The sequence below is a fragment of the Urocitellus parryii genome, chromosome 15 (assembly GCF_045843805.1).
Source record: "Urocitellus parryii isolate mUroPar1 chromosome 15, mUroPar1.hap1, whole genome shotgun sequence".
In the NCBI taxonomy this organism is placed as follows: domain Eukaryota; kingdom Metazoa; phylum Chordata; class Mammalia; order Rodentia; family Sciuridae; genus Urocitellus; species Urocitellus parryii.
Window position 1 is genome coordinate 10186491 of NC_135545.1, and position 14389 is coordinate 10200879.

At 55.1% G+C, this 14389-nt stretch overlaps 2 protein-coding genes across 3 annotated transcripts; both read right to left on the bottom strand.

Annotated features, from left to right (window-relative positions):
• Positions 1-3952: 3952 nt before the first annotated feature.
• Apoc2 (apolipoprotein C2) lies at positions 3953-5538 on the bottom strand. 2 transcript variants are annotated; one of them, XM_026403855.2, is made up of 4 exons: positions 5433-5538; positions 4724-4799; positions 4443-4593; positions 3953-4208 (listed from the first exon to the last, which is right to left on the bottom strand). In XM_026403855.2, exons 2-4 carry the CDS (start codon positions 4776-4778, stop codon positions 4121-4123), a joined length of 294 nt encoding a protein of 97 aa, XP_026259640.1. In that variant the 5' UTR covers positions 4779-4799; positions 5433-5538; the 3' UTR covers positions 3953-4120. The 2 variants fall into 2 exon arrangements, with proteins under 2 accessions (XP_026259640.1, XP_026259641.1); XM_026403856.2 differs by having other exon boundaries at positions 4724-4791; positions 5433-5468.
• Positions 5539-5979: 441 nt separating this feature from the next.
• On the bottom strand, positions 5980-8036 carry Apoc4 (apolipoprotein C4). The gene is made up of 3 exons (XM_026403870.2): positions 7834-8036; positions 6434-6566; positions 5980-6191 (listed from the first exon to the last, which is right to left on the bottom strand). The coding sequence occupies exons 1-3, from the start codon at positions 7907-7909 to the stop codon at positions 6026-6028; spliced, it is 375 nt and encodes a 124-aa protein (XP_026259655.2). The 5' UTR covers positions 7910-8036; the 3' UTR covers positions 5980-6025.
• Between the last annotated feature and the right edge of the window lie 6353 nt (positions 8037-14389).

Below are 14389 nucleotides of genomic sequence, written 5' to 3' on the forward strand. Positions count from 1 at the left end.
CCGACCCAATGGGCCACCGTATCCGCCAAGAGCGCCGCAGCCACGCCTTCCCAAAGTTCCACTTCCGGCTATGAAAGGACCAAACTAGCCACCGTACTTCGCCTCTCCCCACTCTCTGCCCTGCAGCTTGTTTGTTTTCACCTGGAATAAACACTGAATGCACCGAAGTTCCAGGACTTTTGGAACAACGTGTTCACTTTCCACAAATTCTGTTCATTCTGTCTCTCGAGTTAACCCGCCTTTTCGATTTGTATGAGCTTTCCACGCCCTCCTGCCCGCTTCGGTCCGTCGTTTCTGTTTTTCATTCCAAGGTTCTTGAACTTTTCCGGCCACCGTAACGTTTCAAAACATCCCGCCCGAACCACGCCCCTCGTGCTTTAAAGGAACCTCTCTGGCCACCGTAGTGGGACTCAAAGGAGAAGGTCCTTCGGTGGGTGTTTTCGCCTCCTGACACCTTTCCTCCTTCAAGTCCCCAGAGATTATAGTCTCCCCCCGTGCGTTCAGAGTTCCTATTTCAGGATTCTTACGGCTACAAAAACCTCTGAATGGGACCCTGTCAGCCCCTCCCTGGGCTTTGGGCAGCCGTACTTTTAGTGCGCATGTTCGTTCCCCTAGTGGCCTTCGCTGTCTGGCAGACCTCGCCATCCTGAACTCAGCTTCGTGGGCTTTGAGAACGCCATTATGTTTCATTAGCTGTGTGTCTTCCTACAGCGCCAAGGCGGGCACGTGCTGAGGGTGACCTCAGAAAGGGCGTCACGGAGGCCTAGGGAGGACGTAGACCTCTCAGACTGTTGAACCTCCACCAGTGCGTTGGGGGAACCTCTCACCTGCATCCACCCGGGTCGTGCTACCGACCGACTAAATGATCCCAGAAAAGTGACATGTATTTGAGCCTCAGTATCTTACCCCCTATAAACTAGGTGCTTTTGTTGTATTTGAGATGGGGCCTGTGTAAGCTGCTGAGGCTGGCCTTCAACTTAAGATCCTCCTGCCTCAGCCTACTGAATTGCTGGGATTACAAATATGCACCACCATAACTAGTTTAAACTAGAGGTCATAATAGAAGCTTCTCTTCTCTACAGGGCCAGGCACCCTCTCCCCAGCCTCTCTAGTCCCCTCAGCTTCCCCACCCCTGTTCACTTTTTGTAATCACTGCCAGGAATGGGTGTGTCCCCCTCATTGAGCAGGCAGACCCAGGACCCTGGTGGCTGCTCCTGAAACTCCAGCACTGCCCTGGGGATGATTGGACGAGGCTCTTTGAATGCACAGGTGATTTGAGGGCCTATGCAAGGAAGAGAATGAAACCTGTAGCTCCTTGCTTCAGTGGGTGTGATGGCCCATGCTTGTAACCCTAGCGAAGCAGAAGGTGGAGGCAGGAGTATCACAAGTTTGAGGCCAACCTCAGCAATGTAGAGAGACCCTCTCTCAAAATTTCAAAAAGGGCTGGGTGTGCTGGCTTATGCCTATAATCAGGAATCTGAGGCAGGAGGATTGCAAGTTCAAAGCCAGCCTCAGCAATTTAGGGAGGCTGTAAGCAACCTAGTGAGACCCTGTCTTAATAAAAAAGAAGACTAGGGATGTGGCTCAGTAGTTAAGCACCTCTGAATTCAATCCTGGCACCAAAAAAATAATGATACTAATAATACTCATAATAATTTCAAAAGGATTAGGGAGGTAGCTCCCAGCTCTAGTTATAAAATGCCACAATATGCCCTCCAAGCCTCATACACTGCAGGTCCTGATCCAATAGAGCATGAGAATCTCTCTCAATTTTGTGACATTGCACAGGGCCCTTCAGAACCAGAGCCCTTGCTCCTTGTCTGTTGAGTAACCAAATAAATCCCATTCAGTTAAGAAGAATGGGCCTTCTCTGCCCTCCACTAGGGGGAGCCCAACACTGGCCAGGGTTTATGATTTCAGGTTTCAAGGGGGAAGGGGGCTGGGGACCTGAACTTCTAGGCTCTAAGGAGAAGGGATTCAGGGTCCAGACTTCCAAGTCTCAGGAAGGAGGAGTCTGTCCTTCAGTGTGCTGAGCTCTTGGGAGGAGGACTCTGAGGTCCTGGACTCTGGGGTCCTGAAGGGAGTCGGGGTCTGAGAAAGGCAGGAGGAGTCTGGGAATGGCATCCGGATTGGTTGGAAGCAAAGCTGGCTTGGACAGTGGTTTGGTTTGGCTCGAGTCTGTGGGAAACAAGTGGACAGAGCAGGGATTGTTCCCCCCCAGGGTTTCCCCCTCCCCACCACCCCCTGGTCTTGGCAGCCTCAGTTCTTCCCAGACCTGGGGACTTGGGGACATTGCCCACAGCCCCTCCCAAGGCCTCTGTTTTCTACTGGCTGCCCAGCCTCAGAACCTGGGAAAACTGCCCCAAGATCGTTGAAAGACTGACTGGAGGGTAATGCCAAGCAGATTAGGAGAAATCCAGGCCATGGATCCCCAGGGACCCACAGCCCCACCCCTGAGACTTACAGGAGCATCCTCTGCTCCCTCAGCGCCCCCTCCATCATCCACCCTGCGGCCCAGCACCGGCCTCCCTCAGCCCATGGAGCCCCACCCTTGTCCTTCACCCTGTGCTTTTTGCTTGAAATTTCCTGCTGCTAGATGCTCCCTCCCACCTTCTAACCACCCCACCTGGACCCTGGGGGCCCAATCAACACCTACTCCTCTCCCCCACTTTCCAGCAACAACAGTCCTACCCAGAATGCATTGCACTGTGTCCCCTTGACTTGTTCCAGCCTGGTCATCCTGTCTTCCATAGAGCCTGGGCCCTACTTCTGCCTGCTTAGAACAGCCACATCCAAGGTCTGGGGGTCTCTTCCACTCAGTCTTCCTTGGGGTCCATGCTGCTGTCTGAAATGATCTCCACTTGTCTTCTTGCTCCCTGAGGCAGGGGTCTAGCTGTAGCCTCAGGGTGGAGTGGAGCTCCTGGCTCTGAGGAGCTTAGGAAGTGTTATTACTAACAAGGAGAGAACAGCCCACAGAACATACTATAAAATCAGAATCGCTAGAACTGCCTGCAGCTGCAACAGTCCCTGATCAGTGGCTTGTTTATTTTTATTTTTTAAATGTGCTGGTGATCAAATCCAGGGCCTCAGATGTGTTAGGCAAGCAGTCCACCACTGAGCTACAGCCTCCATCCGTGGCTTTTATAGGTACCAGGGGTTGACCTCAGGGGCGCTTAGCCACTGAGCCACATCCCTAGCCCTTTTTTGTATTTTATTTAGAGACAGGGTCTCGCTAAACTACTAAGGGCCTCCCTAAATTGCTGAGGCTGGCTTTGAACTCTTGATCCTCCCACTCTGCTGGGATTACAGGTGGGCACCCTCGGTGGCTTTTTGAGAAGCCCCTTGAGGGCAGGACTACCTCTATGCCCTCAGGGCTTGGTGCCAAGCTCCAGGAAATCAGGTGAGGTGAATGCATTGGATTGTCACAGCATCCGGGCTTCAGAGGTCTGACTTCCTGTGTCCCCTCCAAACTGTGAACTAACTTCATAAGCTTAGCAGGGACTCGTGGGTGCCCACCTCCCTGCCTCGGATACTCCCTGAGATGCCACATCTAAACTGTCGTCTCAGGGTCCTGGTGGAGCTCAATGCTGGAGCGTCTGCCTGGCATGCCTGAGGCCCTGGGCTCAGTCCTTACACCCCCAACAACAACAACAAAAAGTGAGGAAAATAAAAAGTAAAGTGTCAGCACAGGGGTTCTGTGCTGTCAGGGGTCACTATAGGTTATCTTCGTCCATGATTTGTCATTTTACCCACGGGAACATCAGACCTTAGTCAAGAGCAGTGACTCATTGTTATGATCACTTCTTGTTTTTATTTTCCTCTTCATTCCCAGGACCAGGCTCCAGATTATAGCCACACACAGACAATACCTGCTGACTAAATGTTGTTTGGACTCAGTCAGTGTCTCTATGTTGGTCCCTGAGCCCCAGAAAAGCCACCACATCAAAGAGAATAAATATTTATTATTTATTTTTTTTCACTCACTGGTGAGAGTTCAGGCCAGAGTAGGGGAGGGCTGAGAGCAGCTGGCGTGGGAGGAGCCCCATCCGATTCCCAGGAAGGTCAGGAGAACCAGGGGATGCTGGGGCCTGGGCTCCCCACCCACCACCCAGGGTTGACACTACTCTCCCTTCAGCAGAGTGAGGAGCTGGTCAGTGAAGATGCCTGCGTAGGTGCTCATGGCTGCCGAGCCCTTGCTGTACAAGTCCCTGGGGAGAAAGGGCTGAGGGTCAGAGACAGGAGGGCTGGGCCTGGACCCCCGGGTCTGAGGGAGGAGGCTGGGTCTGGACCCCTGGGTCTAAGGGAGGAGGGCTGGGTGGGTCTGAGGGAGGAGATCTGGGCTGGACCCCCGGGTCTGAGGGAGGGGGCTGGGCCTGGACTCCCAGGTTCTTGCCGTGGTTGATATCAGGGGCCAGCTCTTTCTCTCCCAGGGGAGACGACACCTGATTTTCTCGTCCATGTTGTTCAGGTATGTCTTCTCGTACAGGCCCTGGGCAGCTGCCTTGGCGGAGCCCCAGTAGCTGGAGAGCGACTCCTTCACCTGGGCCAGCAGAGGCGGGCTGGCAGGCTCATCTTGCGGGAGCCCCTGGATCTCTGCAGGGGCGGAGAGGGCAAGGCTTAGGGGCGCTGAAACAAGCCAGCCCAGGAGAGGAGGCGGCCCAGGTTGGGTGAGAAGATGCTCCCAGCTCCCCCTCCTCGGAGATGCCCCTTGCAGGCCACTCACCACAGCTCAGCACCAGGAGGACCAGGCACAGAGCCAGGAGGAATCGCGTGCCCATGGCGTCGAGGGACCTGGAAGACTGAGGGGTGTTGAGCAGCAGGGTCACTGGGCTGGTCACTGGGGCCCACCCCCTCTGAGGCAGGGGTCTGGAATTGTGCTCCTGGTTCCTCCTGCTTGACTCGAGGTCACATTGACAGGACAAGGGGTCTATTTTGGACCTCTGTTCTAACTGCCCTGATTTTGACAGTTCTCGCCTGGTGGGCTTTGTGTGTGTGGAGCTGGGGATGGAGCCCAGGCCCTGTGCATGCTGGGCAAGCCGCTGCCACAGTGCACCCCAGCCCTGTCCTGTCAACTCCAGGCAAGTCCACTCACTCCCTGGAGAAGCCTCCTTGAGGTCCAGCTGGGAGCCCAAGAAGACTCCCGCCCAGCAGAGCACAGAGGACATGTCCCTCCACGGGGCTCCCTAATCCTTGTCCCAGTCCACACTGGAAGGAGCTCCGGGCTAACTACTAACTGCACAAAGCCACCCTCTCACTTTGAAGAAACTACAGTAGAAGACAGGTCCAGATCGACCCAGGAGGCTCAGGGGGGAGACACACGGGGATTCCGCATTCCGTGGTGCCATCGTGAGCATCATGGCCACTCTAGCAATTTCCAATTTAACCATGTCGCCCCCTCCCCTCCCCACCCGCCCCCGCAGGCCCTCTCTTACCGGGCTCTGGCTCTGCCTTCTGTCCTCACCAGCTCCCGACAGGCACCCAGGCTTTATACCCCTGGAGGCCCACCTCCCTCCACGGCTGCCACCTCCTCAGCCTGGGCCAAAGTCCTGGCCAACAGAGCCACCAAGGCGGGGCGGGGGGCAGGAAGGGCAAGAGGGACAGTGACGTCCGTCCGCTAACCCCAGGTCAAACCTCAGATAACCCCGGCTGATCATTCCCCTCTGACAGAGGGGGCGGTGGGAGCTGCGGAGGGGCTGGGCGTCCCGAGCACCCACCAGGAACGGGGCCTGGGGCCTGAGTCTGCTGGGAAACTAGGGCAGAGCTCTGAGGGCCCACCCTGGGGACCCGCTCACCCTCCCCGCTCCCCAGAAACGCAGGTGCCTTGAAGTCCCCCAACCCGGTTCGCCCCCAGCCCCTTCCCCCAGCACCCCACCCCCCAGGGTCTCCCCCCTGCCAGGTGTGGCCTCTTCCACTCATAATTCCTGGGCATGGGTGGAGAGGGTTATCTCCAGCTTCACAAAGGAGGGGACTGGACAGGGACACAGATAAGGAGGTCTTTATTGGAGCTGGGGGGGAGGTGGGCAGGCTAATCCTGGGCCCATTCCCTGCAGAGCAGCTGGGGACACAGGCTCTGGGCCTTGTTCAGGAGACTGTCCTTGGAGCTGAGGAGCCAGGCCTGGGTGCGGGGACCCAGGTCTTTCAGGTGGTCATCATAGTAGGTCTGCATGAAGCCCTGGAGGGCCCCAGGGCGCCTGCAGGAAGGGGACACCACAGTTGAGACCCCAAGCCCCTCGAAGGCCCTGCCCTGGCCTCCCCTCCCTCTGACCCAGGGTCCCGGCTCTGCCCTCTCACCTTCCACTGCCCTCAGCCCCGCGGCAGCCCCAGGCCCCTCCGCTCCCCGGAGAGCTAGAGTCCAGGGATAGGCCCCAGCCTCCTCCCTCAGCCCCGGGGCCCAGCCTGCTCTCCCCCCAGCCTAATGCCGGCGCAGGCTCACCAGAACCACTGCCACCTCTCTCTGGTCCTGGTCACCAGCGGCTCCACCAGCTCCTTCAGCCTGCCCGGCACCAGGCTCCAGCGGCTCTTCTCGGGGCCTGGCTCAAGGCTCGGGGTCCCTGTGGGCACACATGCTGGGGGGGACAGAGAGCAGCTCGAGTTGCTGGGACCCCAGAACCCCACTCCTCCGTCTCTCCCCGAGCTCACCCCCTGTCACTCCGGGGGCCTGGACTGCCTCCTGCTCCCTCCTAGGCCTTCTGACCTCTTGTCCCCTTCCACCATTGACTCTCCCCTCTCCCTGTACCCCAGAGCTGGCCCTGGCCCTGTGTGGTCTTCCCCCTCCGTCTGTCTCCACCTCGCCATGCCTCCTCGAGCCACCTGATCTGCTGTCTGGGACCGCCCCAGCCACCCGCGTCCCCCTCGGCCCCTGCACAGGGTCCGAGCCACCACCACACAGCACCCAGCGGAGGGAGAACAGCACAGGATGGCTGTTGGCATGGCCTCGCTGTCACCCCTCCTCATGGCCGGATGTCCCCCCATGGGTCACAGTTGGCTTCCTTGCACACACCTGTGGGTGCAGCACCCACACACAGGTGCAGACCCCACCCACAAGCCCACCTGTGACACAGGCCCACCACACACACTTGTCCAGAGGCACCAGGTGACCTGCATGGCTTCTGCTCACGACATAACTGCTCTAAGACTCAGTTTTCCCTTCTGTAGAATGGGGGACTCATACCCCTGCCTCTGGAGGCAACCGGAGCTAACACAGTGCACAAAGGACACACAGAGGCACTGTATCCATGTGAGAGAAATCCATGTGCAAAACACGCCCAACACCCGCACGCTCACAGAAACCCTCACACATGGCCTCTCACTCCAATTTCCTGTTTGGTTTTTTTTTTTTTTTTTTTTTTGATCCTGGGGAGTGAACCCAGAGGCACTTAACCACTGAGCCACATCCCCAGCCCTTTTTATTTTTAATTTTGAGACACAGTCTCATTGAGTTGCTTAGGGCTTCACTGAGTCCCTGAGGCTGGCTTCAAACTTTCTTTTCTTTTTTTTTTTTTTAAAGAGAGAGTGAGAGAGAGGGACAGAGAGAGAGAGAGAGAGAGAGAGAGAGAGAGATAGAGAATTTTAACATTTATTTATTTTTTCCTTAGTTCTTGGCGGACACAACATCTTCGTTTGTATGTGGTGCTAAGGATCGAACCCGGGCTGCACGCACACATCTGCTTGTCACACGCAAATGACCACTGTGATTTGTACCAACCCCACGTTTACACTTCACACCAGCCCCTGACACGTAAACCCCAGTCACACCTGTGCGCCCACACACAGCATCCGGCACCCAGGGCGGCACCCATGTCTACCAGCCCCACAGGAGACCCCGCTCCTCACCCGCAACCCAGGCCAGGACCAGCAGGCAGAAGCAGAGGGAGGGCAGGGCCCGGGCCCGGTCTCCCAGGAGCGGCATTTCTGGGGGTTCCGTCTCTCAGCCCCTCTGTGCTCAGTTCTCCAGATCTGGGGAGGGGCCGGCTGCACCAGCAGAGCCCTCCCACAGCCACCTCCCCACAGGCCTTGGCAGGGACTTCAGAGAGAAGGGCCCAGGTGACAGTGACAATCAGAGGCCATGCCCGCCCACGCTGGCCTCTCTCCTCCCACCCCCCTTAAGGGAGAGACCAGCAGTGTGGGCTCATGGACGGTGAGTGGCTGTGATTATTTACTTTGTCTCTCCAGGGCCAGAGTTGGATGGCTGGACAGCGGTACAGTCCCAGGTCCCCAACCTGTGTTTCTTCCCCATTCACCTCCTGCCATCCCTTGGATCCTGAACATTCTAGCTCTTTCTTCTTGGCTGGCTCTGCTGACGGCCCTGGGCCTCCAAGCCTGTCTCCCTCACTGCACAGCCAGGCAGAGACGATCCCTTCTCTGGGTCTCAGTGTTTCCTGGTGTAAAATGGGAGGGTGACGGGCACCTGCCCCCCAGGTCCCTGTGAAGGCTGAGCAGGGCCCAGGCAGGAAGGTCCAGCTGCAGAGGAGCAGGCCTGGAGGGCCGCAGCAGGCACAGACCCGGTGTGAGGAGGGGAGAGAGCACCCAGCCACACCCCAGGGCTCACGGCTTGGCCAGGGATCATGGGATGCCTTGGTCTAGGGTTGCAGACCAAGTACCAGACACCCAGTTGCATGTGGATTCCAGTTCAACAATGATTTCTTTCATTTTTTTTAAAGACAGATTTTTTTTTTTTTAATTTAAAGATGGGATCTCACTATGTTGCTCAGGTCGACCTTCAACTCCTGGACTTGAGTGACCCTTCTGCCTCAGCCTCCTGAGTAGCTGGGACGACAGGCCTGTGCCACTCTGCCTAGCGTCATGAATAAGTAAAAAGAAAAAAAAAAATCATTCTGGGGATTGAACTCAGGGCACCTTACAATGGAACTCCATCCCCAGCCCTTTTTATTTTCAACCAGGCTCAGCATTACTAAGTGGCCCAGGCTGGCCTTGAACTTGGGATCTGCCCACCTCAGTCTCACAGGTTGCTGGGATGACAGGCATGCTCTGTTTGTCAGTGGCAATTCTGAGAAGCTAACCTTGGTTGTAACCCGAACAACTGTACAGGATGGTCCTGACCTGGAGCCTCCGGGAGAATTTGGACCTCCCCATGGTAGGTGCTGAACACACAGTCCCTGGAGGTTATTGCTAACAAGAACCAACAAGAGAAGACTACCAAGGGCCTGGGGCTGGGGCTCAGTGGTAGAGCACTTGCCTGGCACGTGTGAGGCACTGGGTTCGATCCTCAGCACCATATAAAAATAAATAAAGGTATAAAAAGTCTGATTTTTTAAATACATTTTACCCATTTTTATACATTTAAAAATACATTAAAAAAAAAAAAAAGATAAGACTACCCAGAGTTGCTGTTTGGGATGATGAGGAAGTTCTGGAAATAGTATGGATGGTTGTGCAACCACCTGCATGTACTCGGTGCACTATATACACCGAAAAATGGCTGAAGTAGGAAAATGTGTGTCACATGAATTGCGACCCAACAGAGAAACAAAAACCCAAATAAAAATAAACCCACTGTGCCTTTTTGGGTGTTCAGAGCTAACTCCATTTCTTCCCAGCAGTGTGACCTGATACAGGTCACCTGACCTCTCTGGGCCTGTTCCCCTGCCCCCACCGTCCTTGCCTTGGGAGTCAAAGGCTGCGACCTCACAGGCTCACCCCACCCCGGGAGCAGGAGCAGAAAAGAAATCAGGAGATCGGGCACATGGAGTGCCCAGGGGAGGTGCTTGGTCATCATCTGCTGCTCTCTATTTAGAATTTAGAATCTGTGTCCCTAGCCCTTGCTGTGCAACAGGCAGAGCGTGGTCACAGGGGCAGAGGTCACCAGGGCCCTGGGAGGTGGCATTCTTGATGTCCCCCGCTTTTGGAGAGCTAGTACTGGGGATTGAGCCCAGGGGTGCTTCCCGGCTGAGCCACATCAGGCCCCTTTTAGTTTTTATTTTGAGACAGCATCTTGCTAAGTGGCTGAGGCTGGCCTCGAAATCAAGATCCTCCTCCTCAACCTCCTGAGCCCCTGAGATCTCAGGCCCGGAATCCCCTTTTTACAGATGAGGAAACCGAGGCTGCGGGCGGGCGTGGGTGTCCATCTGCACCGGGCCTCACTCTCCACCGGGCTGAGCAGGGATTTCCTCCGCCCCTCCCACCTGGAGAGTGTGGGGGAGGTCTCTGTCCCCTGCCCCAGCTCCAAGGCCGCTGTGCAGGGAGGGCTGTGGGCTGTTTGTTGTTTGCTGCCCGCAATGTTTGCTCATCTTAGTGACGGGGTCAGGCCGAAGGTCATTCACTGTGGACTTCAGAGGCAACTGAAAAACACCTGTGGGGGCGGGGGAGGGGGAGGGACTAGGATTGGTGGCGATGGACCCTGAGACCCCAGACATGGGACACTCGTTCCTGATGGAAACTGAGAGGTCATTCCCACTCCATCAGCTTCACCCTGTAAGGGGCTGGGCTGGGGCTCAGCGGGGGAGGCTGGCCTAGCGCCCGGGGCCCTGGGCTGGATCCTCAGCACCACATACAAATAGACAAACAAAAAAAGGTATTTGTCCATCTACAGCTAAAAAAATACTAAAAAAAAAAAAATAAATAAAAATAAGATCCCCCTCTAAGCTGGTGCAGTGCGCAAGTCTGTGACCCCAAGGCCTCCGGAGGCCGAGCAGGCAGAGGGTCAGTGCACAGCTAGCGGGGGATGGGGGGGGCGCCAGGGAGGCCGTCTCTAAAGGAAATCTGAAGGGTCAAAGATATGAAGCCAGATTTGAAGATGGGTAGTTAGTGTGGTTAGGGAAATCGGGTCTCAGGTGAGTGAGATGAAGAAAGCAAGCGGAGGCCATTAAGAAAATGGAGTCCAGCAACCAGAACTCCACCTGGGAAATTGAAATGCTAATGTCCCCAAGGCCCTGAGCCCTACCTAAGGAACTGTTAATGAAGCAGCTTGCACCAAACAGCAAGGTGCTAATCAGACCCCCCAGGCCCTTCCTGCCGGATCACTCCTCCCTGCCCATCAGTCCCCCTTCTCCCACCTTCTGGCCTTCCCACCTGCGGTCTATCACAGCAGGACAGAGGGAGACCGAGGACAGGAGTGTGGGACACCAGGAGAAGGCCTCAGCCATGAAAAGGGCAGACCTGGCCGCCCTTCCACGGATGTGCCTTTAGGGTCCCCTTCTTCCTGGGAGAAGCCTTTTCCGCTGTCCTTTAATGAAGCCTCCACGGTCCACTCTCCTCTCGCCTCGGTCTGCTTCTCTGGTGTTATCCTTCAGCATTGGGGAAGCAAGGTCCCGTCACTGGTCAACAGCGGTCACAGACGGAGCCCAGGGCACCGCCGTTGCCCAGCAGGCCTGTACCCTGGGTCCCTCCCCAGCACTGCCCAGGCAGACCAATGATTAAATAAGGTTTTAGTACCATTTGCACAACCATTACCACCAATTCCAGAACATTCTTTCATCATCCCTAAAGGAGACTTGTAAGCCTCGTGGTGGTCCCCCCTTCCTTTCTCTCCGACCCGGCTCTACCTACCTTCCACCCCTAGCCATTTCATTCACCTGTCCAGATGTTTCACAGGAATGGAGAGGAATGGATGGCTTCTGTGTCTGGCTTCTTTGTCTAACTACTGTTCTCTCTCTCTCTCTCTCTCTCTCTCTCTCTCTCTCTGTATTGGGGATTGAACCAGGGGCGCTGGGTGACATCCCCTGGTCCACTGAGCTACATCCCAAGCACATTTACTTTTAAAAAACAACAACAACAAAAAAAAAAAAACATTTATTTTTAGTTGCAGTTGGACACAGTGTCTTCATTTTATTAGTTCATTTTCATGGGTGCTGAGGATCCAACCCAGGGCCTCTCTGTGCTAGGTGAGCGCTCTACCACTCAGTCCCAGCCCCAGCCCCAGTCCACCCCCCACCCCCATTTACTTTCTGCTTTGTGACAGGGCCTGGCTGGCTTTGAAGTTGGTGATCCTCCAGCCTCAGCCCCCCAAGCTGTGGGACAGCAGGTATGTGCCACCAGGCCGCCCGGTCTGTCCTTGAGCTTTTGAAGGAACTGCTGAACAGTCTCACCCGGAGCGTCATTCAGGGCATCTACTCGTGTTTGTTTTGTTTTCCTTCTGGTGCTGAGGATTGGACTCAGGGGCATTTCACCACGGAGCCATGCCCCCATCCTTTTAATTGTTTTTATTTATTTTTACCTTATTTTGATACAGGGTGATCCTCCCACCTGAGCCCTGGCCCAAGTGCTGGGGTTACAGGGGTGCACCCCTGTGCCTGGCTATGATTCTCTTGGGCTAATTCTGAATCACCAGGGTTTCACATCCCCTCCCCCAGGAATCCCTGTCGGCCCCAGGGGCGGGGCCAGGTGCCCAGCATGGAGCCCCTTCCCTGCCTTGGCTGCCCTGCAAGTGTGGACTCCACATACGGGCCTGGGACTCTGGGTGTCTCCTTGGTGTGACCAGGGCTCTATGCTGTCAAGATCCTGAAGGACATATGCATTGCCTCTGATGTAAGAAACAGAGAAGGGAAATCGCAAACTCGGAATTCAGGAGTGGGTGATGCCTGCACCTGAGCATCTGCCCGTCTGCCCGTCTGCCCATCTGCCCTAAGTGGAAACCCAGTGATCTTCATGGCTTTGGAGAGTTGTCATTTGGTTTTGTTGGAGGTGCCAGGGCTGGAACCCAGGACCTCACACATCCTGGGCAAGAGCTGTACCACTGGGTGACAATTCTACCTGGCCACAGTGTTTATTGAGCACCTACTGTGTGTCAGGCACTGTTCTAGGAACTGAGGCACCGCAGGAGCAGGACAGTTTCCATGCACCAGGGGTGGTGGCACTCCTCTGGAATCCTAGAGACTCAAAAGGCTGAGGGAGGAGGATGACAAGATGGTGGTCAACCTCAGCAACTCAGTGAGACCCAAAGCAACTTAGCAAAACTCTTGTCTCAAAATGAAAAGTAAAAAGGGCTGGGGATGCCAGGTGCTGTGGCGCATACCCCTAGTTCCAGAGGCTTGAGAGGCTGAGACAGGAGGATCCTGAGTTCAAAGCCAGTCTCGGCAACTCTGAGTTGCTAAGCAACTCAGCGAGATCCTGTCTCTAAATTAAACACAAAATCGGGCTGAGGGTGTGGCTCAGTGGTCGAGTGCCTCTGAGTTCAATCTCAAGTACCAAAAAAAAAAAAAAAGGGGGGGGGTGGTTGGGGATGTGGCTCAGGGGTAAAGCATCCCAGGATTCAATTCCTGGTACAAAAAAATGAAAATAAAAAAGGAGTGGGGCTGTAGGCCGGCACTAGAGCACTGGCCTGGCATGTGCAAGGCCCTGGGACCTCAAAAAGAAGAAAAGACAGGTGGCATGGGCCTGGCATCCCATTAACTGGAGCCAGCGAGTAACCGGGCAAACGATGGAGTAGACATCACACATCAGAGATCAGTCAGCGGGAAGCGGAGGCAGAGGAGCCGAGGGGAGGGCTGGGGCTGGGGCTCAGTGACAGAGGCCTGCCTAGTAGGCACGGGCTCTGGGTTCCATCCTGGGTTCCATCCCCAGCACCATAAGATAAATGAAAAGAAGTGGAGCCGTGGCAGCCTCTGTGTGACAGGAGTTTGTAGGAATTTCAACGTGTTAAGATGGACTTTTAGGGGCTGGGGCTGGGGCTCAGTGGTAGATTTCTGGCCTGGCATGTGTGAGGCACTGGGTTCGATTCTCAGCACCACATAAAATAAATGAATAAAATAAAAGTCCATCAATAACTAATAAAAATTAAAAAAAAAAAAAAAAAAAAAAACCAAAAACAAAGATGGACTTTTAGCCTGGTGTGGTGCAATCCCAGCAACTCAGGAAGCTGGTGCAGGAGGATCAAGTTCAAGGCCAGCCTGGGTCACTTAGAGAGACCCTGTGTCAAGAAGAAAAAGAAAAGAAAAGGCTCTGGGGTGCAGCTCAGTGCTAGAGTGGCCCTGGGTTCAACCCTGGTAAAAGAAAACAACAGGAAATCTCACCATTATGTATAATGCTGATATGCCCATAAAAGACAGACTTCTATTCAAGTTTAGCTTCGTTGTTATTTTACCTAATATTCTGAGCCCCCATACTGGGACTGATTCCATGCTGGGTAATGCCTGGAGGCCCTGTGGGGACAACAGTCCTGCCTCTGCCCTCTGGGGCTCACAGTCTGGTCCCCAGGCAGTGATGACCCAGAGTGGGCAGGGCTGGGAGCAAGGCGCTGATCCAGCCTAGAGTCAGGCAGGGCTTCCTGGAGGAGGGGACATGGAGACCTGGAGGCTGAGGACTGCTGGTCTGCATCAGGGCTCTAGCCAGTCCCACCCCTGCCTTCCTCTGCGTCTCCCTTTTCTCTGCATTTGAAGTTTAATGAGCAGCTACTATGCGCCGTGATAAATCAAACCCAGCCTCTTGTCCTGAG